At 50.7% G+C, this 25,305-nt stretch overlaps 2 protein-coding genes across 19 annotated transcripts; one reads left to right on the top strand and one right to left on the bottom strand.

Moving 5' to 3' along the window:
* Positions 1-1,154: 1,154 nt before the first annotated feature.
* Positions 1,155-17,787, bottom strand: LOC135239037 (paternally-expressed gene 3 protein). 18 transcript variants are annotated; one of them, XR_010325248.1, is made up of 16 exons: positions 15,446-16,425; positions 14,122-14,212; positions 13,423-13,930; positions 10,116-12,368; positions 9,914-9,994; positions 9,675-9,787; positions 9,324-9,382; positions 8,497-8,586; positions 7,847-7,890; positions 7,209-7,381; positions 6,180-6,250; positions 5,323-5,468; positions 4,107-4,251; positions 3,009-3,155; positions 2,100-2,817; positions 1,155-2,062 (listed from the first exon to the last, which is right to left on the bottom strand). XR_010325248.1 is itself a non-coding variant. In XM_064307376.1 (16 exons), the coding sequence occupies exons 2-16, from the start codon at positions 15,896-15,898 to the stop codon at positions 2,536-2,538; spliced, it is 4,656 nt and encodes a 1,551-aa protein (XP_064163446.1). In that variant the 5' UTR covers positions 15,899-16,087; positions 16,765-17,787; the 3' UTR covers positions 1,155-2,535. The 18 variants fall into 18 exon arrangements, 17 of the variants coding, with proteins under 17 accessions (XP_064163446.1, XP_064163448.1, XP_064163455.1 ...); XM_064307376.1 differs by adding an exon at positions 16,765-17,787 and having other exon boundaries at positions 1,155-2,817; positions 15,446-16,087; XM_064307378.1 differs by having other exon boundaries at positions 1,155-2,817; positions 10,116-10,435; positions 10,481-12,368; positions 15,446-16,426.
* A 2,716-nt stretch (positions 17,788-20,503) lies between these two features.
* Positions 20,504-24,816, top strand: LOC135239038 (zinc finger and SCAN domain-containing protein 2-like). Its single transcript, XM_064307393.1, has 2 exons — positions 20,504-20,907; positions 21,644-24,816. The coding sequence occupies exons 1-2, from the start codon at positions 20,706-20,708 to the stop codon at positions 23,377-23,379; spliced, it is 1,938 nt and encodes a 645-aa protein (XP_064163463.1). The 5' UTR covers positions 20,504-20,705; the 3' UTR covers positions 23,380-24,816.
* Positions 24,817-25,305: the final 489 nt, after the last annotated feature.

Here is a 25,305-nt window from a genome sequence, read left to right as displayed (position 1 = left end):
AAGGGAGGATAAAGTGGCTGAAAATGGATGGAAAGAAAAAGAGGTAGCAGGCAGCGAGAGAATGTAAATGGGACAGAGGGAGTGTGGCCACACTGGAAGAAAAGAAGGGATGGAGGAAGCAATTGGGGAAGGAGGGACGATGACTCGCTGTGGCTAGATTTCGCAGAGAGCATTTCAGCCTTAGGTGAGCTTGCATGGTGGGGGAGTGGGAGGTGGGGTTGGTGGTGACTGCAAACCGGGGGGTGGTGGGTTATATTTAGCGTTTGTGGACTGGGGGGGGGGGGGACACTGTTATGAACACAATGCACAGTTCCATTTCCCCATGTTTTCCTTTCATTTGGTGCGACCCCCCCCCCACCTGCCCCTCCAAATAGACAGGGCCGTAGGACCAGCACTGGGCCCTGAAGGCCCCCCCACAATGACCAGAGAGAAGGAAGAGACAGAGACCCAATAAATGCATTACACAATGTAAACGTAACAACAATGTGTGTGTGTCTGTGCGTACCTGTACGAATATGTGTTTGTTGTGTTTGTGTGAGTGCGCGTATATTGTTGTGTGTGTGTGTGCCTGCATGTATGTATATGTGTGTGTGTCTGTGCATGTGTGAGCATGCATATATGTGTGTGTGAGTGTGTGTGTGTGAGTGCGCATGTATGAGTGAGTGTGCATGTGAGTGTGCTTGTGTGTGTCTGTGTGTGTATTTGTGTGAGTACGCATGTATGAGTGTGTGTGTGTGTGTGAGAGACAGACAGCGGAAACGGTGGTCCTTTTCAAGCCTTCTTTCTGGTCTGCAGGCACCGGACTGCTTCCTAACGAAGGAAGCTCTCTGCTGGCCTTTTTAATTACTCAGCCAGCCCTGACAGACCTCCCAGAAGCCACCAGATCCCCGGAATAAGGGGGAAAATGGGGTTTGGGGGTGGGGTGGTGGTGGCGCGGCGGCTGCCCCTGACAGACCCAAGCGCCCGTTTCTTCCGCTGTCACCGCCACTTTGCGTCGAGTGGGGAAGCGAGACGACACTCGAACCCCATCCGGCCGTCACGGCCAAGAGCCCGAGGACAGAGCCGCGCCGATGACCTCATACCCGGCGCCGCCTACGAACGTCGATTTCTTTCATCAAAAAAAAAAACAACAACGAAAATCAAAAAGAAAAACATTTCATAAGCTCCAGTAAATTTAATTGCAGTGTTGGAAAACTTTGCATCGCTTGAACAGAATTGCCGGCAAATTCGTAAAGCAGAACACCACAGCGTGTATCCAGTCTAGACACGCCCTCGTGGATTGCCCTGCCCCGTCAGTTTACTTGCTATGTTTTAGAATGCGGTGGAATTGTAAAAATTAAAAGGTACCATTATTTGAATTGTGCTTTGAAGGCCAAAACAAACTTTAAATATACCGTCATGTTAATTAGTGGAAAATATCAAATTATTTAACTAGCACTGAACAGAAACGAAACAAATCACAAAAAATCGTGAACGTTTCCCTTTTTACCCGTCGAGTTCCGGTGATATAAATTCTTATAAATACAAACAGGCATTTTTCTAATGAAAACCAAAATTTTAAAAATAATAAATCTATGAACAAATTGAAACGAATGTGTTACACGTACGAAGAACAAAAACAATTAAAGAAATACTTGCTTCAGTATTTCCTGTATTTTCTGTGCACTCGGCTTCAATGTGCTGTTACACAGCGCCCTCCTCTGGCTAACATTTAACATCGCAGAACAAACTCGTTCAGCCCAGTAGCGCTCCGCATATTTACCCTGCTTTTGTCTGATTCTTTCAAAACACACAAACTCATCAGAAACACACAGCTGCGAGACACAGCAGAGACAAGCGGTATTAAACCACCGCAAAGAAGGAAAATTAAATCTTTTTTTTTTTTTAAGTCAGTGTGAGCTCCACAGGACTCATAAAAGGCTCATTAACTGCGTCGATGTTTCCCGGTATCTCTGTTCAGGAAACGATCTGATTGGACCCTTGAAGTTCCACGAACCAAAGAGCACATACGAGCCAACCAGATGTCCCGCTCATTCCTCTCAAAATGAAGTCAGAGAGAAGGCTTCTGCAGCACTGTCTTAAGTAAGAGTGCGATAGACCATATGCAGTACAGACATTTTAGGGTGTCTGAATGCAGGCTCACAAAAGCACACCTTTCCACCACCCCATGTCCATGAAGTCAATGTGCCTTCAACAACCTTCTGGGATCGTAAACATCTTTATGCTACAGGGTTTATTCTTCATATTCCAAGTTCTTTTTTCGTTCCAGAGAAAAAAACCTTCACTGATTTATAAGCACGTAGATTTGATATTTAATATATTTAACTCCAGAGATCAGCGAAGAGGAAAAAAAAAGGGGAAAAAAAGTATTTGATTGACTCGAAAAATAAATAAATAATTTGAAAATAATGTGACTGCAAAACTCCAGGAAGTGAGGGGGAACGTACACAGGACGTGACGTCATGGCATTAGGGGATGTGAGATCATGGGTCATGTGGCAGACGGTCTTGCCGGCGAGCGAATGAGATTCCTCGTTCACACGTCCTTGCTGCGCCTCGGAACGATGACCTTGCGGTGGGAGCGCCGCTCCGAGATGTTGCGCTTGACCTTCACCTCGGTGGGCGGAGCCATGGCCTGGACGAGGGACGGGCTGGAGTAGGACTTCTTTAGCACCGCCTCCGGCTGCTCCTCCCCCGTGTCGGTCCGCACTTCCCTGTCAAAGAGCTCGAGCTCGTCCGCCCCCACCGGACCGCCCACCTCTCCCCCCAGGGCCTGCCACACCTCCAGCACCTGCAGGTACACCTCATAGCGCGTCTTCTGCTCAGGGAGAGAGAGAGAGAGAGAGAGAGATTTAAACGCTTTACATACACACACACACACACACACACACATACTCACAAACACACACGTATACACACATACTCACACACACACTCAGACACACGCACACAAGTACACACACAGACAGACACACAGGCACACACACACACACACACACACACACACACCTCGTGCTGCAGGTACTCCTCCCTCAGTCGCTGCTCCTCCAGCTCTCGAGGCTTGGCCCGCCGGCCGTTGGGTAGCTCCTCTTGCAGGAGGCGCAGGTCCTCAGAGAAGGACTCCAGCATGCGCGAGTGCGACTGCAGCTTCTGCTCCTGTGAGGGACAGAGGAGTCACCATGGATACTAATGTGCTGCAGCATGTGTGGACATGTACCTGTTAGAGTAGTGTACAAGTGTATGGACATGTACCTGTTAGAGTAGTGTACAAGTGTATGGACATGTACCTGTTAAAGTTCAGTGTACAGGTGTGTGGACATGTACCTGTTAAAGTTCAGTGTACAGGTGTGTGGACATGTACCTGTTAAAGTACAGTGTACAGGTGTGTGGACATGTACCTGTTAGAGTAGTGTACAAGTGTATGGACATGTACCTGTTAAAGTTCAGTGTACAGGTGTGTGGACTGTACCTGTTAAAGTTCAGTGTACATGTGTGTGGACATGTACCTGTTAGAGTAGTGTACAGGTGTGTGGACATGTACCTGTAAGAGTAGTGTACAGGTGTGTGGACTGTACCTGTTAAAGTTCAGTGTACATGTGTGTGGACATGTACCTGTTAGAGTAGTGTACAGGTGTGTGGACATGTACCTGTTCGAGTAATGTACAGGTGTGTGGACATGTACCTGTTACAGTAGTGTACAGGTGTGTGGACATGTACCTGTAAGAGTAGTGTACAGGTGTGTCGACATGTACCTGTTACAGTAGTGTACAGGTGTGTCGACTGTACCTGTAAGAGTAGTGTATAGGTGTGTGGACTGTACCTGTAAGAGTAGTGTACAGGTGTGTGGACATGTACCAGTTAAAGTTCAGTGTACAGGTGTGTGGACTGTACCTGTAAGAGTAGTGTACAGGTGTGTGGACTGTACCTGTAAGAGTAGTGTACAGGTGTGTGGACTGTACCTGTAAGAGTAGTGTACAGGTGTGTGGACTGTACCTGTTAGAGTAGTGTATAGGTGTATTAGTGTAGTGAAAGTGTACAGGTGAGTGGGTGTGTTAGTTGTACAGGTGTTTTAGTGCAGTGTAAGTGTACAGGTGTGCAGGTAGGTACCAGAGTGAGTGGGGAGGCCTTGGCTGGCAGGATGGGCCGGCTGAACCTCCTCTGGGAGCCCACAGCAGCAGGGAAAGGAGGAGAGGAGTACAGCGCAGAGACCAGATTCACCCGGCTCAGCCAGGAGCTCACCTGCTCCGCCGAGCTGAGGGACACACACACACATACACTTATATATACAGTATATAACATACACACACACACACACACACACGCATACAAATACAGTATAACATACACACACATACATATACAGTATATAACATACACACACATATACAACATACACACACGCGCACACACACACATACTTATATATATACTGTATATATAACATACACACACATACACTTATATATACAGTATATAACATACACACACACACACACACACACGCATACAAATACAATATAACATACACACACACACATACATATACAGTATATAACATACACACACACACACACGCATACAAATACAGTATAACATACACACACATACATATACAGTATATAACATACACACACACGCATACATATACAGAATATAACATACACACACATATATACAACATACACACACGCGCACACACACATATATATATATACTGTATATATAACATACATACACACATACACACTAACACATACACACACATATCTATAACACACACACTTATATATATAACATACACACACACATATATATAACACACACACACTTCTATATATATATATAACACACACACACACACTTACATATACAGTATATAACATACACACACATATATAACACACACACTTACACATACATTATATAACACACACACACACACTTATATAACACACACACACACATACACACTTCTATATATATAACATACACACAGATACACACACACTTATATATATATGTAACATATGCACGCACACACACACTCACACACACACACACACACACACTCTCACACTCACACACTCACACACACACACACACACTCACACACTCACACACTCACACACACACACACACACACACACTGTTTCACACACACACACACACACTCACACACACACACACACACTCACACACTCACACACTCACACACACACACACACACACACACTGTTTCACACACTCACACACTCACACACACACACACACACTCACACACACACACTGTTTCACACACACACACACACACACACACACTCACGCGGCCTGCAGCAGGTAGACCCTCCAGTCGGCGGTCTGCAGGCGGAAGACGTGCGGGCGCTTGGTGTAGCTGCGCACCGGCTCGGCCAGGGAGTGGTGCACGCTCACCACCTCCTCCGCGCTCCGCCAGTCCCCACCGTTCTGATCCTGCAGAGGGGAGCGAAGGACGAGAGGAGGGAGAGAGTGAGGGAGAGGCAGGGAGTGAGGGATGAGAGGAGGGAGAGAGAGAGGGAGAGGCAGGGAGTGAGGGATGAGAGGAGGGAGAGAGAGAGGGAGAGACACACCGCGAGGTATGAGAGGAGGGAGAGAGAGAGGGAGAGGCAGGGAGTGAGGGATGAGAGGAGGGAGAGAGAGAGGGAGAGACAGGGAGTGAGGGATGAGAGGAGGGAGAGAGAGAGGGAGAGACACGGTGCGAGGGATGAGAGGAGGGAGAGAGAGAGAGACAGGGAGCGAGGGAGAGAGAGGGAGAGACAGGGAGCGAGGGATGAGACAGAGGGAAAGACAGAGGGAGAGACAGGAAGTGGGGGTTGAGAGGGAGGGAGAGACAGGAAGGGAGGGACAGGGAGCAAGGGATGAGAGGAGGGAGAGAGAGACAGGGAGCGAGGGATGAGAGGAGGGAGGGAGGGAAGGAAAGAGACAGGGAGCAAGGGATGAGAGACAGGAAAAGAGAAAGGGAGAAACAGGGAATGAGGGACGAGAGGAGAGAGATAGAGAAAGACATGAAGTGAAAGATCAGAGGAATGAGAGAGAGGGAGAGAGGAGAGACAGGGAGCAAGGGATGAAAGGAAGGAGAGAGTGAGAGAAAAGGCTGAGGTAGAAGACAGGACTGATAGAGAAACTGAAGAAGAGGTGACTCACCTTCATCAGGTACAAAACCAGGCCTTTAAGCACAGCATAAAAGGTCTTCCAGCCACGCTTCCCCCAGGGAGCTGTCAATCATCACATTACACAGCAGCGTTAATCCCTAAACTCCGCCCCTAATCCACAGGCTCCCCTGTAACCGGTACATTAACCCTTTACTAACCCTAAACTCCACCCCTAATCCACAGACTCACTTCTGCCCTGTACATTAACCCTTTACTAACCCTAAACTCCACCTGTAATCCACAGACCCCTCTGTACATTAACCCTAAACAAAGCCTGTTCTGAATGAGCAGTTTGATTATAATGGCCTATTCTCAGAAATTTGCCCTAGCACTGCAATTTAATGCATACATAGGACCGGCCATTGAAATGAATTGAAATGTTCCTGAAAGAGGTCTAGGAACATTTGCAAGTTAGTATGCAGCTCAGTATAAAATGTGTAAAACACCACACCACCACCCTTCTGGTAGGATTTGAAAATGCAAGGTGTGTTCAGCCAAATACTTATTCTGGGTTTCATTTTTATAGGGCAACACTAACTGCCACAGGGCTGCCCTATAAGTCACTTTAGGTACCTCATTTAAGGGCACAACACGAGTGTATTGATGAAAATTAGCCCTTTGGTCACAGGAGACAGCTAAGATTTTAAAATTAATGTTTGATAATTAAGGATAACATTCCCAACATTCAGGAAACATTACCAGAATGTTTGCGATGCAAAATGGCAGAAACGTTTCCCTGTGACTTTGACAGAACTTTGTTCGGAACAATAAACTCATTCTAAGACTGTTTTGGGAAAAATTATTGTGGCGACATCATCAACTAAAACTTAAATCTCTCAACTAAAAGGGGATCCAATTGGGATGTTTGCTAATGTTCCCGAAAAGTTCCCGAACATTCCCGAACGCTCATAAAACGTTTTCTGTCAGCTGGGAACGGGCCCCCTCCTCCTATTCTGGCGGCGGCGGCGCGGGGGCGTGTCGGAGGCGGAGCTTAAGCAGCGCGGCGTGCGATCCCACCCACTTCGCTTCCCGTCGACGTCGGCGTGCGCCTTGCGCGTCAGGAACCCCTCCTTAAAGACGGGGGCCGCCTCGTCGTGCTGGACGTCCTGGAAGGGGTTGATCCTGGAGCCCGCCGGCGCGTCCGCCTTCGCGTCCCCCGGCAACAAGGCGGCGGCCTTCAGTTCCTCCTCGTCACTGGAGAGGGAAGGGAGGAGTCAGAACAGATGGGCCAACCAGGGAAAAGAGAGTGGGGGGGGGAGAAAGAGAGAAAAGAGAGAAAAGGGGAGAGAAACGGATGGGTGGAGGTGTTATTTGAGAAGCATAAACAGAGTCAAAATGCAAAAGGAAGAATTGGGCCCCAGGGCATTCTGGGATTTGTTTCAGCCAATTCCATATTTAATGTAGCCGGTAACACACATGCATGTTCCTCCACGTTCCTCCATTTTGTGAAAATGTGGGTTTGGTAAATCTCCCTTTCAGTTTGGTTCATTCGCCATGTTTTTTGGGGGTTTTTTTTTTTGGGAGTCATAGCTTCCCAGCGGCAGTTGGGTTTCAGGGACCCAGAAACACACAAAGGCCCTCCAAGATCTGAGTTTGAGATCCCTGCCGAAGGTCCTCTGTTCAGAGCCAACGGAAGCACCGGAAGGTTCTTGTACTCACATGGCCCACTGGAGCGCTTCACTCTTAATGGAGCTGTACAGGACCTGGAAGATCAGGAAGACTGGTGAGGATTCAGCTCTCTCACTCAACATGAAAACAGAAACCCATCTACATTCATCCCCATTGGCCAGTTGGCAGTCTTCTGCTAATAGTGTTACCATGGGGAAGAAAAGTTCTCTCTGAACTCTGCTCTAACTTGAGTAACGGCGTCAAAACAGATTCAGGCGATTCGAGAGAAACACCGAGAAAGTGGACTACGTGCAGAGAACTCTGGTAAACATTTTCATAGACATATATTTTTTACGTCAGGTAAACATTTTCATAGACATATATTTTTTACGTCAGCGTTGATGTATAGAGATGTGAAATCATACAGCCTCTTAAAGTCAATAACAGCACGTCAATATAAATTCAGCAAGAAGGCACTGTAGTAGACGCCTAAGTGAACAGAAATAAGCACGGGTGAAAAGGGGGTCTTGACGAAGCTACCACGTCGGTAACCGTGGTTACGATTCTGAAGGGCAGCCTGCCGTCAACAGGAAGCGCATCGCCGGCAGAGCTTAAAGCGCTCGCGCTTCTGCCGAGGCAAACGACGGAAGCGAACGGACTGAAAATGCGGCGTGCGTTGGCCCGACGCACGTGTCACCCACCTTCAGCATCTCCCTGTGGAAGTTCTCTCCGTCATTCATGCCTTCCAGGTTGGACACGAAGCTGGACAGGGACATGGGCTTGCCTACATTCTGCGTACGGAACGGACAAAACACGCGTCCGGTCAGGCGGACACTCTTCTGTGTCTCAATGCCGTCATTTCTACCCATATACAACAAAATATATACTGCCGTATTTATTTAAAAATACACTGTAACACATTGAATAATATGTATATTTGATATTTAATATGGAGGCAATTCAAATAAGATTTCCAATGCATGCCAATATATTTCCATTTTTTGTTTACTGACATGTTCTGTTGATTATATTCAGATACATCGCACTGAGACCAAAGTGGCAATATTTAATATATTTAGCCATTTGTTGCTATATATTATGACTCAACACATTTCTACTCAATGATGCATATCACAATATACTGCACATTTCAAGTAGCAGTTATCTATTTCCACAAAACAGCTGGCTTGTTATTGGTTGCTGGTATTTGTAGTTAGATGCTGAAGGGCCCGTTTCTGCTTTTCCTGCCAACTTCTGGGCTTTATTACTTAATTTGATCCAGCATCTGACATTATAGCCGCATTTTTCGATAAGCGCACGAACAAGAGCTGGTGACTGTTCTTCTGTCCCATATGAGACGTTTTTCTGCAACCTAATCCAGGAGTGAAACACTGTTGGTGTGTACAGCCGATTAGCTCGTGTTGCCAGGGTAACTGGAGGAAACAGAAACCTGCACACACACCGGCTCTCCAGGACCAGAACCGCCCACCCCTGAGTTTAAGCTAACAGGCTAATAGGCTGCGCTCACCTGTCCGTGCAGGTCAGTATTCAGGAGCATCAATGCGCAGGTGAGCGTGAGAACTGCCCCTGTGGGGAAGAGGACAAAATAAATACGTGTATAGGAAGTGGGGACGTGTACAGGAAGTGGGCATGTGTACAGGAAGTGAGTACAAATAGAGAAAACGACATACCGTCTGTGCGTAAAATATTTTGGGTGTGGATGAATGCTTATAAAGCACAAAACACTAGTGGCTGACAAGCTTCAGCCAGACTACCATAAAGAGGTACAGATGTGCGCTCGACACCCAGGACAAGCACAGGTGTACGCACAGATGCTGATGAAGGTTTCCCACCGTCCGCCGTTGGCACGGCGACTAACCTGAGGAGGAGAAGCCGTCCGGGTTGCAGTCGTGGAACCGCTCGGCGAAATGCTGAAGCACCCTCTCCCTCTCCTGCGACTCTCCAATCAGCACCACCACTTTCAGAAAGGACCTGAGAGTGAGGAAGAGAGGGCAGCGGCCAATCAGTCAAGAGGAGAGAGGACTGCAGCCAATCAGACACAACAGGAGAGAGGGCAGCTCAACTTCCTGCAAACGGCAGAGCGACAGAAGGCCTCACCTCAGGGCTTGCTCCAGAGTCTGCCCGGTGAAGTCGAAGAGCTTCAGGTACTCCTGCCCCACAGCTCGGCTGAACTCGTTACTGGGGGGGTAAAACACGATGAGACCGGGGGGGTGAACAAACGCCTTAAACATACAGCCCTGAGTAGACCGGGTGAGTGCCCCCCACCCCCCACCCCCGACCCCCGACCCGAGAGCCTTACTCTTTGTCCATGTGAGCGACCACTTCCGTGCGCCGGACGTCCTGCAGCTTGTGCAGTCTCTCGGCCAGCCTGCGCGCCCCTTCCCTGTCCACCCCGACGCCATTTTCCTTAACCTGGGGGGGGCACGCCTGCGCCGGGTCTGTGGGGCACGTCTGCTGCGTCTGCTCCGGCTGCAAGGGCTGCTGGGTCTGCTCCGGCTGCAAGGGCTGCTGCGTCTGCTCCGGCTGCAAGGGCTGCTGCGTCTGCTCTCTCTGTCCCGAGTTTCCTCTTCTGTGCACACCCTGCTCACTGGATTGTTCTTCGGGCTCCACCTGCACAGTCTGCTCTAACCTCTCCACCTGCACAGTCTGCACTAACCTCTCCACCTGCACAGTCTGCTCCAACTGCTCCACCTGCACAGTCTGCACTAACCTCTCCACCTGCACAGTCTGCTCCAACTGCTCCACCTGCACAGTCTGCTCTAACCTCTCCACCTGCACAGTCTGCTCCAACTGCTCCACCTGCACAGTCTGCTCTAACCTCTCCGGCTGCACAGTCTGCTCCAACTGCTCCACCTGCACAGTCTGCTCTAACCTCTCCGGCTGCACAGTCTGCTCTAACTGCTCTGGCTGCACAGTCTGCTCTAACCTCTCCGGCTGCACAGTCTGCTCTAACTGCTCCGGCTGCACAGTCTGCTCCAACTGCTCCACCTGCACAGTCTGCTCTAACCTCTCCGGCTGCACAGTCTGCTCTAACCTCTCCGGCTGCACAGTCTGCTCTAACCTGTCCGGCTGCACAGTCTGCTCCAGCTGCTCCACCTGCACAGTCTGCTCCAACTGCTCCACCTGCACAGTCTGCTCCAACTGCTCCACCTGCACAGTCTGCTCTAACTGCTCTGACTGCACAGTCTGCTCCGAGTGTTCTAACTGCACAGTCTGCTCTAACTGTTCTAACTGTACAGTCTGCTCCAACTGCTCCACCTGCACAGTCTGCTCCAACTGCTCCGACTGCACAGTCTGCTCCAACTGCTCTACCTGCACAGTCTGCTCCAACTGTACAGTCTGCTTTAACTGTTCTGACTGCACAGCCTGTTCTAAGTGCTGAAATTGCACAGTCTGCTCTAACTGTTCTAACTGCACAGTCTGCTCTAACTGCACAGTTTTCTCCAAATCCTCTAACTGCACAGTCTGCTCTAACTGCACAGTTTTCTCCAACTCCTCTAACTGCACAGTCTGCTCTAACTGCTCTGGCTGCAAAGTCTGCTCTGACTGCACAGTCTGCTCCAACTTCTCTGACTGCACAGTCTGCTCCAACTTCTCTGACTGCACAGTCTGCTCCAACTGCTCTAACTGCACAGTCTGCTCCAACTTCTCTGACTGCACAGTCTGCTCCAACTGCTCTGACTGCACAGTCTGCTCCAACTGCTCTGACTGCACAGTCTGCTCCAACTTCTCTGACTGCACAGTCTGCTCCAACTGCTCTGACTGCACAGTCTGCTCCAACTGCTCTGACTGCACAGTCTGCTCCAACTCCTCTAACTGCACAGTCTGATCCAACTGCTCTGACTGCACAGTCTGCTCCAACTTCTCTGACTGCACAGTCTGCTCCAACTTCTCTGACTGCACAGTCTGCTCCAACTGCTCTGACTGCACAGTCTGCTCCAACTGCACAGTGTGCTCTAACTGCTCCAACTGCACAGCCAGCTTATACTGCCATGACTGCACAGTCTGCTCTAACGGCTCTGGCTGCACAATCTGCTCTAACTGCTCTAACTGCAGAGCCAGCTCATACTGCCATGACTGCACAGTCTGCTCCGACTGCACAGTCTGCTCTAACTGCTCAAACTGCACAGTCTGATCCAACTGCTCTGACTGCACAGTCTTCTCTGACTGCTCAAATTGCACAGTCTGCTCTAACTGCTCTAACTGCACAGCCAGCTCATACTGCCATGACTGCACAGTCTGCTCTAACTGCTCTGACTGCACAGCCTGCTCAAACTCCTCCAGCTGCTCCAACTGCTCTGGCTGCTGTACCTGCTCTGACTCTTCGATCTCTTCTAATTCTACAGGCCACTCTGGCTGCTCCAGCTGCTCTGATTCTGCAGGCCACTCTGGCTGCTCCAGCTGCTTTGATTCTACAGACCGCTCTGGCTGCTCTAGCTGCTCTAAGCGTGCCGGTTGCCTGAACCGCTCATTCAGGTGGCTGAACTCTTCCAGCTCCTCGAGGAGTCTCTTCAGCTCTTCCTCCTGACTCTCCGTGGGCCACGTCTGCTCCCTGCAGAAACGGGCAAAGATCATGCACATACGGGTCAAGATAAACACGCGCATCCGCCTTTGCCTTCAAAAGGTCATCAGGCCCTACGCAGAGTGGAATCCCAATGCATCACATCATATTGTGATGTCATAATGGGAGGGTTTTCTCTTTAAACGTATTACAAGGACACTATCATTACAGATGACGCGGGTACATTCTAGGTACTTTGCCACAAAGTTCACTGTTAAACCCTCAAACACATAATCTCAACTCAATCTGGCCAATCACTCATTTGATTTACATATATAATGGATGTGCTTCCTGACAGCAAATGCGTACTTGTACATACACACAGAAGCGGGAGAAAGCTCTAAACCACACTCTTCACAGCCGAAGAGAGACCAAATAAGACCACACGTAGCGAGATCATGGGGAGGCAACCAAGACCACGAAGCAACTTTACGGGGAGCGGACAGTCAAGGAAGGATGAAGTATCAGGGTCCTTCCCTCATCTGTTTGAGATCTTGCCATCAGGAAGAAGACTGAGGTCCCTATTCCTTTAAACAAGGGCAGCACAAAACAAAGCTTTCCCCCAACACCTGTTCAGCTCATCAATAACACCTTCAATTATATTTCATTTCACTTTCTGATTTTGCCTATTCTGAAATATATTTTAGGGTTTTCTGATTTTAAGTGTTTTGTAGATTTTAAGGTCTATGTAATTTATGTATGAAAGTACTTACCGGAATATTATTCTTAATTTATATCTAATAATAGTAATGAAATTTAGGAATCTCTAAAATGCAAGTCTCGTAATTTAATTTCTAAAAGTAACTTATGTCAATTGTTTCGTTAATTTCTTGTATGCTGCCTGAAGTTCCTTCGGAGAAAAATAAAGTTCATTCTATTCTTTTCTATTCCATTCCATTCCATTGTATTCTATTCTATTCTATTCCATTCCATTCTAATCTATTCTATTCTATTCCATTCTATTCTGTTCCGTTCCATTCTATTCTAGTCTATATGGTGGAAGGAGCTGGAGAACTTGTACACTCATCACATAACAGTTACTCACATTTCTTTCTGGATCTCGGTCACAGGACACAAACGCAGACTGGCTAGCGCCTCCTTCTCCTCCTCCTCCTCTACTTCCTCCTGCCCCAGACTGGCCACTTCCCTCCAGTGACCCTCTCCTCCCTCCTGAGGGGCAGAGTGCAGGGCCCAGATCCCAGTGGGGAAGTTTAAGGAGGGGTGCGGTCTCTGTTCCTCTTCCTTCGTGGCACCAGGACCATGGCTATAACTGCTCTCTGCCTCCGAGCCACCAGGGGGCGCCGCAGTCCCCCCTGCTCCGTGGGGTTGCGTCCCCTCGTAAGTCTGACGCACACAGCATGAGTACACGGAGCCGTCGGTGCTGTCCTCGGAGCGCGTCTCCACAGACACGGGTCCGGTCCCCGCGGTTACCGTGGACGCCGCGGTCACGGTGATCTCGGCGGTCGATGCGTCCCCAGCCGGCCGCTCAGCCCCCGCCTCCAGCCTGTCATCATCTGTGGCCTCGCGTAATTCGCCCAGCTGCCAATCCGTTCCTGAGCGATAACCAATCAGATTAGCCTGCGTTCATGAGTTTTTAATATGTCATATATATCACATGTAGAAGTGATAATACATTACATTCAGTATAATACATGTAATGTGCTGTATAATGCACTCATGTTATCTTTGTTTTCTCTGGTCAGTTACTACAGGCAGTTAGAGTAGAGTTGATTTAGGCTGGTACCTGTGTACCCTTTTGGTTCCCATGCGTGTCCCACCACTTCCTGTATCTGTGTCCCAAACCCCTCCTCATCTGGGCCGGGCCAATTGCATTCCTGAAACAACATGACAGAAAAGATCATTAACCTCTCCGGGAAGGCTCCATTGTGATGTCATAAAAGCAAGAGAGAACACATGGGGACTAAGCAGAACGTTCTGGAGGTCGCAGGCTGTCCATCTGTCTGTTCAAGGCATTTAGGCCAGCATTAAGAAGGCATCTTCTTGAATAAAAACCTGCTATTGTTCAAAATTCAGTTTCTACTAAATTGATCATGCTTCATTCCAGTGGGCTGCCCCTCCTATGCACGAAATGTACGAATGTACGAAACCCACAACCGCAGCACTGTAAACTAAACCAGAAGTTTCTCTGTCTTATAAACCACAAGGCGGGTATTAGTTTACTGCCCCGCTGGGAGGGATAGGACCGCGTATGGTTCTAACAGGGCGAATCAACGTTTTTACACCTGCTGAACTTCACTTAAATCTGTCCTACTTTTAGAGCTGTAATGAATGACATCATTCACACAGAAGCTCCCTGTGTTAAGTCGGTGAGCTGGTGAAGGTTCGTGAGGACGCCTTGGCCCGGCGCTTCGCTGCCTGCCCTTGAGTGCTTCAGAACTACAGGCCGCTGCGGATGTGGGCAGCGAGAGGCGTAGTCATGGAAACGTATACGCACAACAAGCGCGCTCGCAGGGTCACGTCTGAGTCACTCACTCACACCGAACCCACTCCACACTACCGAGGCTTACACAGCACCATTCGCTGCTCTCTCTCTCTTTCCCTTATTTTCACACACACACACATACCTAGGTCAAATATGCATTTGTTTTGGATTCAAATACTTTTCTGTGCTCTATTGATCTTGCCTGGTGTAATTGAGCCTGCTAGTATGACCAGAAGGCGGGGTTTGCACTTTCTGTGTGTGTTTCATTGGTTCCAATACACCAGACAACATCAGTAAAGCTTAGAAAAATGTTTGAATCCAAAACAAATACGTATTTGACCCAGGCCTGTTTGAGAGTATTTCATTGGTTCCAACACATCAGACAAGACCAGGAAAGCACAGAAAAGTATTTGAATCCAAAACAAATATGTACAGTATTTGACCCAGGTCTGACACACACAAACATGCTCACGTTCACTCCCACACTCTCACACACACACACACACACACACTCCCACACTCTCACAAACTCTCTCACACACACACACACAGTCCCACACTCTCTCACTCTCACACACACACTCCCACATTCTCTCACACACACTTTTGTCCCCGACAGGCTCACCTGATTTGCCGTGCTCCCCAGGCCCTGCTCGGGGGCGCTCTTTGGGGGCAGTGTTCCCCGGTCTGCGCCCTGGGCTGGGGGGTCCGGAGAGAGCTGCTGATGGGACAGGGGGTTGAGCATCCAGCTGAGCTCCTGAGCGCTCCACCGGGCCGAGTCCAGCTCGTCAGCCGAGCTGACGTCCGTGCCGGGGGTGCGGATCTCCGCGGGGGTGTCGGGGGGCGCCTGCCGGTCGCCCGTCTCGGAGGGAGGGGCAGGGGGACCCGCCCGGGCGGAGTCGCGTCCCCCGGAAACCTGTCCCGCCCGCCGCGACCCGCGGGGGTCGCCGCTGGCCTCCTCCGTGCTCCGCAAAATGGAGTCCAGCTCCTCCTCCAGCATGCGCATGTCCAGGCACATCCACACGTCCTGCGCCGAGAGTCCGGCCAGCCCCGCCGGGGGCGGCCCGTCCCCCTCCATCGGCCGGCCGGGGGAGTCGAGCGGCGGCGGCGGCGGCGAAGGGAAACGAGCAGAGGCGCTGCGTTTGTGACTTCCTCCTTCCCCCGCGCTCAGAAGGCGGCGTCCATGTTTGTTCGGTGCTCTGCGGTCAGCGCGACGTCCCGGTCCATGCCGCGGCGCTCTCCTCGCGCTCGCTAAATCGATCCGTCACTGCGTTCGGCGAGTGTGTGTGTGTGTGTGTGTGTGTGAGGGAGAGAGAGAGAGAGAGAGAGAGAGAGAGAGAGAGAGAGAGACAGTGAGACAGTGAGAGTGAGTGAGAAAGAAACAAGAAGGAAAAGTCAAAACTGTCAACATCGAGGCCCACAGGCCACCGCAACCCCAGTCAGCCCACCCGCGTCGCGTCAAACCGGGAGGAGGGAAAGTTCCGCGTCAAAACAGACACTAAAAACGAAAAGAGAAGCGCCTCATTTTCGCTCTTATCCAGCGCCGAAGACCGACACGCGCAGAAGAGGAAACCGCCTAGTCACGTGGTAACAGCCACTTCCTTCAGCTCCTGCAAGGAAGCGCGCGCACGCACACACACACGCACACACACGCACGCACACACACACACACACACACACACGCACAGCACGCACACCACACACACACACACACACACACACACACACACACGCACGCACACGTGCACCACACACACACACACACACGCCGCAGCACACACACACACACACACACGCACGCACGCACACACACACACACACACACAGCGCACACACCACACACACACCGCACACACACACACACACACACACGCGTCGCACACACACACACACACACACACACACGCACGCACACACACACACTTCAGAACATAGGGAACTCACCCCTACATCTCCTTTTTGAATTTAATCACAGAATGCCAGGCGTCCCCGGCGTTACTCAGCCGAAAAGTGACAGCGTCTGCACTTCCTGTCCACAAACCCGCCAGAAAAACGGCGGCGGAGGTGAAGAAACAAGACGAAGAGGGGGAAGGAAGGAGAGAGAGAGAGAGAGAGTGAGAGAGGGAGGTAGGAAGTAAAGAGCTGTGAAAAAAAAGAGGATGTTCGCAGCGCGTGATTGGTCACAATGACATAAAATTTTTACGCCGGTGCGCGTCTCTTCTCCCCGAGAGGTAACGGGGCGGGGCGGGGCGCAGGCGACCACATCGGCCCCTCCCCGTCTTCGCCGACAGGTCTGCTCCTCTCAGACGGGATCTGAGCGTGGAACCGACACAGGGAGGAACCTGCGCCTTCGCTCGCAGACGCTGGGTCAGCCAGCCTGGAGCGTGACGCACGGGGACAGCGCGTACGCGCTCGTGTGTATTTACGTAAACAGGGCCACTCCGGGGTGTCGTGTTTCACAAGACTGTCCCGTTGCAATTTCTCGGCGAACGAAGCTTCAAACTATATCAAATCCAGTGAAGAAGAAGTTTTGACAATGAGTCTCACGGTTTATAAACGCACTCTTTCCAGAGTTTGCACTCTCTCGCTCAAATTCAAAGTGCTTAGTTGGCGTGACAAAATTTGCATTTGTGTTGCAAAAGCATGGCAAGGAATGTGTGAAACACCTCTCTCTCTCTCTTCCTCTATCGCTCTGTTTCTCTCTCCCTCTCTCTCTCTGTCTCTCTCTCCCTCTCTCTCCCTCTATCTCTCTATATCTCTCTCCCTCTCTCTCGTTTCTCTTATCGGAGCATGAGATCTCTCTCACTGACGTCTTCAGCACCGCAGCCCCTCACTTCCTGTTCCCCGTCGCCGTGGCGTCCGGGCGCCGCCCTCGCCAGGTTTTGCAAGGTGACCGCGAGCGAAGCGCCTCCCCGGCCCACGGGCGAGGGCAGCTTCTGGCCACGGCGCGGATTCTCGGCCTTCCCGCAGAGCGCGCGTTCCGCCCGCGCAGACGCACAGGTGGGTGAGAACACCGCCGCGGAGAACGAACGACAACATTTCACCCGCAGCTCGTAGGCTCCGGCCCGACTCGTGGAGAATGCAAAGCGACGCCGGCCCACAACCCGGCTCTCGTTCAGCGCCCGGCAACGGGGGCCCCAATCAGAGCAGTCACCTGTCGAGACAGGTGCGTGACGCGCCTACCCTCCCTCTCACGCTCGGAGTTAGACACGGCGACTGCTCCATTTCGTCGTTTGAGGTGAGGAGAGGTCGGGACCTGGGGGTGCGCTCATAACTAAGCGTGTACTGCCCTAGGGAGACTGTTAAAAGTTCAGGCCCCTCTCACGTCACAGAGCGTTCGGTAGTTCATTAAGGGGAAGCAAGGTGGCTCAACTGAAATAACCACAGCTAAATGAGTTCCTGACATCTGTGTGTGTGTGTGTGTGTGCGTGCGCGCGCGTGTGTGTGTGCTCCTGTGCGTGCTTTTGTGTTAGTGCGTGTGCATGTGTGCGTGTTTGTGTGTGTACGTGATTGGGTATGTGTGTGTGTGTGTATGTGTGTGTGTGTGTGTATGTGTACGTGATTGAGTATGTGTGTGTGTGTGTGTGTGCTTGCGTGATTATGTGTGCGTGCGTACTTGTGTGTGTATGTGTGCGCACACGTGTGTGTGTATGTGATTGTGTGTGTGTGTGTGCAGGTGTGTGTTTGTGTGTGTACGTGTTTGTGTGTGTCAGCCAACGAGAGAGTTTTGCTCTTCTTCTGTATGTGTGCATGGGAAGCACCTTGTGGTAGCAGGCATAAAAAAAGCAACCAAAAAAAAATCAGCCCAGACAACAGGAAACAAACCGACCAAAAAAAGCCTCAGGCACGAACACCGGCCCAGAAACACAAACAAATTCCTACATTTAGACACACAAAACAGGCAAGCAGTAAAACTGCGCGTGTGTGTGTGAGTGTGTTTTTTTGAATGAATTAGCTGGTGTCATCTGATAGCTGTCAGTCGGGAAAAGGCAAATACATTTCTCAGAAATTACACGAAAAATGACACCAAGCGAAAGCTCCTAAGCGCCCCGCACACCCTTTTAAGGAGCAAGATATGCGCAGACCCCACCTTTCTGACTTCAGTGTATACTCGACAGCGCCGTCGCACAGTGACATTCCTGCCCCAGGAACCGCACCCAGCAAAGCACCCGACGGCCGAGCCATCCAGCCATTTTAGAACCCCGAACTTCGCCACGAACCTGCCCCGGGTGACCCTCTTCCAAGCGACGGCGGACGCTGGTGTCGCTGTGGACGCTGGCCCGCACCGGGGCCCCAGTCGCGAAAAAAAAAAGGTGTAGGCCTGTGCGTGACTCCTGGCGCGACTTCGTTCGTCCACCCTCCGCGCTCTGAGAGCGGCCCCGCCCAGTTCCCGTCAGGAGGGCCCTCCCCTCTGCGGGGGCCCCCCGTTTGACTGACAGCTCAAACGCACCTGCCGGGTAAGGCGAGAGCCTCCGGGACAGGTAGAGCCGGGGCGAGGGGGGGGGGGCGTGGCCACGGAGCATTCCAGCTCCTCTCGCACAATGAGGGGAAGACGTGCCCAGAACTGCAGCCGCACCACACAGACCGGCCCTCGGGATTCCAGTCAGGCGGGGGTGACTCAAACCCGGTCTAGTCACGGCTTTTAGCCAGAGAGCTTCGCAGCTCCCCGCAAAAACCGCCACGTCTGTCCCCGGGGGAAGAGCGTTCACAGCTAAATTAGGCGGCTGAAAAACAAGAGCAACAATAACAAACGATCCGTGGGAACCATTTTCGCGGGGAGGAGCAAATTGCACATCAGTTATCCGTAGTACTGAAACTAATGGCAGATAAAAGTGCATAAAATTTGTCAGAGAGACAAATTTTCAAACTCAAGACACCATGAAGACACATTTATCGTTTGAAAACGGTAAAGGGTGTGAATACTTTGGGCCTCTGGGTCGAGCTGTAACAAGGCCAGCTATCGCCCCCACTCCCAGGTGTGTGAAGAACTCCCCCAGAAGCTGTGCCTGTTCCAAAGACACACAGTATCTTTGTTTTTACTGGCGTTATCGTGTTTAGAAGGACAGTTAATTTTCACCCTGATTAAGTGCTCACTTTTTGTATGCATACGCTGATTCGTAACATTACCAATTGCACAATACAGTTTCACTCTCACAGATATTACATTTCACTGGATAATGAAGAGTCCTTAAGTTACCTTTGTGAAGGATTTTGGAATGTCCGGTGGAAAGACCATTCAGTTGTAGTACAGTGGTACAACACTGGTGATTATTATTAAGGGGACTGTGGTGTTAGATTCCCACAAAATGTCTTTTTAAGTCCCAGCAATTCGTTTTTAGGGGACATGAATCTGTGGTCTTAATTTCAAGAAAAGCCAACTACTCTACTATGCTGGAACCTACACTACAGGAGTAGAAAAATAAAATAAATATTATAATATTTTATAAATAAAATTATATTTTCAATGTAGCATGTTTTTGTCACCCTAGACACTTGTATTATGTCTAAAAAATTTAAATGCTTAAACGATTTTCTGCCGGGTCTCAGGAAGATATATTCTTGTCGGGCAACGCTCAGAATCCGAAATATGCAAGCAAATAAGCTCTAATCGCAAAATTGAATCTCATACAGTATAGTGATAAACATAGTCAACATTCAATACAGTGGATACTCCCACACTGCAGGTGGCGGTACAGTTAAAAATGGGCGTGTGTCAAAACAGAAGGCAAGCCAAGGACGCGTCATTGGTTAGCGACGGCTTTGTTCCGTACACGGCAGCAACAGCAGGTAATAACAAACTCCATAAAAATATTTTTAGATATTTTTTAAAGAGCTGGATACAGCATCCAATCACATAATAACCTGCGTGGTAGTCAGGTATCGTTATGTCTAAGTCGAAGAATCTAAAGACATTTCTAGAATCGTCTCTAAATGAGATATTTAAGGCGACCGTTAATGACATATTGGAGTCGGTAGAGGAGACCTTGGTTGAGTATCAGGGCAGAATACAACGAATTGAGACGGAAAACGAGGATCTGAAGCGGAGGTTGCAAGAAAGAGACGGAGAACAGGATGCGGTGGAACTGAGTGAGTAAAACAGAAAAGATTACTAATACTACCGAGCAAGCCGGTGAGATGTTCCTTCCGTTATTGCGCACAGCGAGAACTGAAGCTGATCAAATAACGATCAAGCACCAAAAAACAGTTTTAAGAGCAAGCAAGCTAACTCCAAAAAAGCTAATAAATGCATTATTGAGATCTAACGTTAGTCTACCTGGTCATGAAGTTGGTTATCATTCGCTTCTCGTGTTAAAACACCAGGCTGTTTTAACATGGACAGTTAGAAAGACATGCGGTTAGTATGTGTCAGAACTGTCCCGTGCCGATTTGACGCACAAAATTCTGAGTTATTTCATTGGTTGTAATGAATAAGAATTCAGTCATGTCACTGATCAAGGAAGAATACCTTTCTGACTATTGTGATCTCACTTCCTCTAGGGTAATGTTATTTAACTTGTTATTGACTACTTTCACTTAAACAAACTTGCTAACCATTCGTTTTTTTTTGTTGTTTTTTTTACTTTAACCTGTGAATTTAACGTATTATTCAATAATTCTGTATATTTATGTAGTCTTTAATATGCATGTAGACTGTGTCCCAGTGTTGGCCTTTTGTAGAAAAGTCTATTCAGAAACAAGTTAGATTTAAAATTATTTCAGAAACGTCAAGCTGTTGAATTATTGCAATTTTAGGAATAATTGATCAATCCTATTCAGTCGGTTCAAATGCCTGGTTTAAAGCAGCCTTCTTTTTCCTTACCAGAAGCTGAATTAAAGTCCAGCGCCCTCCACGTGCCTGAATCTCCAAGAGCGGATTTCCCTCACGAGTCCAGCGCCAAACCTGCTGCCGTGTCGATTCAGAAACAGGTGATCCAGTCCACCCTAAACGATGGCAAACTGGGCCCGGTGGAGCGGCGCAGGTACAAGCCGAGGTCGCGCGATGGCGTTCTCTACAAGGCGGAGCCGCAGTCTGGCCGCAGTCCTCACGCGCAGCGCCTTCCCCGGTCGGAATGCGCGAAGAAAGGCGCGGGAGCGACCGCGTCGGTGCTCAAGTACGAATACGTGAAGAACGAGCTCGATTTGGAGAACAGCTGCGCGATGGACCTCTCCAGGGCGCAGTCCCCGCTTAACCTGGCCACCAGGCCAATCAAAACGGAGAGCGGAGAGCCGGGCTGCGCCGGCACGGAACACTTCGCCGATCTGCTGCACTCGCCGCACCGCATGGACCCCGACGCGCCGGACAGCGACTGCGACGTCAGGGTGACGATCGTGTCGGACAGTCACATGACTGTGGAAGACGACGTCGAAGGTTTGGGACAGTCCGAACCGGAGGAGCACGAGGGAAGACAGAGCGAGGCCGAGTGCGATGCCATAAGCCCGGGGTTCTGTGAACCCGAGTTCGTTCCCAAGGACCTCTTCCTCCAGGGCTATCCCGGGATGGGTCCCGCCGGGGACGAAGACGGGCCCGGGAGCTCATCCGCCGACGGCAGGCGGCCAGGCGGCCTCCCCTACGCCACGGACGCCTCCGATCCCGCCCCGAACCTGGACCCGTCGGAGTTCGGCAGGACGCCCGAGGGCCTGTACCACTGCAGCCTGTGCGAGAAGACCTTCACCCGCCTGGGCTCGCTCAACATCCACCTGCGGAGCCACAGCGGGGAGAAGGCGCACTGCTGCGGCCACTGCGGCAAGCGCTTCGGCCGCGCCGACCTGCTCAAGGCGCACAAGCGCACGCACACGGGCGAGCGGCCCTACAGCTGCAACCTGTGCGGCAAGAGCTACGGCCACACGGGCCAGCTGCGCATCCACAAGCGCGTGCACACGGGCGAGCGGCCCTACAGCTGCCCGCACTGCAGCAAGCGCTTCAGCGAGCACAACCAGCTCAAGGTGCACCTGCGCACGCACACGGGCGAGCGCCCGTACAGCTGCGCCGTCTGCGGCAAGACCTTCAGCAACGCCGGCAACCTGCGGATCCACCAGCGGATCCACACGGGGGAGAAGCCCTACTGCTGCGGCCAGTGCGGCAAGCGGTTCAACGGGATGGGGGACCTGAAGACGCACTACCGGGTGCACACGGGCGAGAGGCCCTACCACTGCGACCTGTGCGAGAAGACCTTCAGCCAGGCGGGGCACCTGACCATCCACAAGCGGATGCACACGGGCGAGAAGCCCTACAGCTGCGCCGAGTGCGGCAAGAAGTTCAGCGTGGCCAGCAGCCTGAAGCTGCACCTGCGCACGCACACGGGCGAGAAGCTCTACGGCTGCTCCTTCTGCGGCAAGAGCTTCAGCCGGGCGGGGCACCTCAAGAGGCACGAGCAGGTGCACACCAAGGAGAAGCTGTACGCCTGCGCCCGGTGCGGGAAGAGCTACAGCGACCAGTCCACACTCAAGAAGCACCTGAAGGTGCACGCGGGGGACGAGCCCTTCACGCAGAGCGAGGAGAGCACCAGCGGGACGGACGCCCCCGGCGGCCAGCGGCATGCGCAGCCGGAGCAGCTGTAGCGACGGCGGCGCGGCGGCGGCGCGCGTTCCGTAGGGGGGGTTTCTCAATAAAACGTGTCGAGCTCACACCGAAAGTGGCGCCGGACAGGGTGCAGTCCGAGTTTTGAATCGAGACCCCGTTTCGCTCCTGGTCGTTAGTGGGGAGGATCCCCATTCGAACGCGGTGCGCGTTCTTCAGGTTTTTCATTCCGTGAACCGAATTTCATTTCCCGAATCGAAATGGAAGAGACTCCCAGCCCCGACTTGGTCCGCTTAACTCAAGAGGCCGACCTCCGTTAATTACGCCACCACTCACACAGCCATCCTGAATGTATTTCTGAACCACTCTGTGAAAGTCAGCAACTTGAACCCTTGAATACTGTACATGTACTGTAGATAGGAGATAGCCTTTAATAATCGTAATACTTGAGATCTGTAGCAGTACTGCAACGTCGTCATGAGATTTTAAGTGTAATTACGTGAAATTTACGACCGTGTCGACCTCGTGCGTAGCGAGGCCCGCTGTCTCAACACCCGACCTTTACTGTTCCACGCTAAATATGCAATGCCTTCGCGGTTATGACGTCAGAGGGTCCGTGCGGATTATTCTGCGGCCTCGCGGGGCTCTCTCACCGATTCCCGCGCTCCACGCGTTCCGTTAACGTTCTGTGTAGAGGCCGCACGGTGCGCGAGGGAAGCGGCGCGGTGCTGTGGCGCGGTGCGTTGTCCGGTTCTGTATTTGCGCAGGATACGCTCTTTCCCTCGTCCTAGTGCGAACGAATGTGTCCGGCACGGCTTGCCTGGCCCTGAAAAAAAAAAAGAAAACCCGGATCGGACTTTCATACCAGGGGTTGCGGATGAAATACGAATCGAGATTCAGCCACTTTGCCTCAAACGTATTCAGAAAATATATTTTAGTGAGCCGTTTAACGGGGTAAGAGAAAGTCTTATCGACGGTCCGCCATATTGTTCTGGTTCTGTAAGCGGGGGAGCCGAGACCGACCTGTCCAGTCGGGTGCCGGCAGTGCTGGGCTACGTCGCTTGTTCGTATTCCGCCCGTCGAACGGACGGTTTGGGGGGGTCCGGCACGTCCCCGTGCGTACCCCGCTGGAATAAGGGCGAGAGCACAGCTTCAGTGTCTTCGGTCCAGGTAGCGTCTCAGTGTCGTTGAATGGGAGTGGTTTCATAGTCGTTGATTGTGTAGGGTTCCTAGCCCTTTAGCCCTTTATTGTGAACGTGAGAGGATTACAGTGCACATTACCAAAACCAGTGAACCTGAACACAGTGTGCTGAGACTGACGCGTCTCCGCATTATCACACACAACGGAAGGGATCTGCAGCTGTACATAAATGGAACGTGTTCTGTGCTACACTAGAGGTGCACATGTGAATGACTTTGCAAAACTGCAAAATATATTTGTACTCTTAAGCCAAATTAAAATAATATATAAACCTAAACGGGATGATGCTTGATGTGCAAGATGTCGTTGATTTTTTGTTTTTTTAAACCCCCCCCACCCCCCATACAATTTGGATTCCCCAGATCCCTGTTTGTTCGCATCCCCCATAAATCTGAGAGGTTCACAGACTTTTGTTTTGTTTCTGACCCGTTACAACTCATAGGCCTACTTATAACTTTTCAGAAATACATTTTTTTTCATATTTCAGAGCTTTGCTGTTAAACTCTTAAGGTGTAAATCGGTAAAGCCTTTTTGAATAGGGAGGACAGTGTCCTGGAGAGACCTTAGAACAGGATCTGAGGAGAGGCCAACTGAGTAAAGAACTGTATGGTGAGCATACATGAAATTGGAGGACTGATCTTTGAGAACGTGTTACATTATTTACGTAAATAGAGAAGAGTGGGACCTAAGATTCAGCCTTGAGGTACACCCTTAGTTTTGTTTTTAGTTTTTTATTTACACACTGCACCCTATTGGAAAGATAGTT

This window comes from Anguilla rostrata, chromosome 14 (assembly GCF_018555375.3).
Source record: "Anguilla rostrata isolate EN2019 chromosome 14, ASM1855537v3, whole genome shotgun sequence".
In the NCBI taxonomy this organism is placed as follows: domain Eukaryota; kingdom Metazoa; phylum Chordata; class Actinopteri; order Anguilliformes; family Anguillidae; genus Anguilla; species Anguilla rostrata.
Note: the sequence above shows the minus strand (reverse complement) of the source record. Positions and strands in the feature narration are given on the sequence as shown.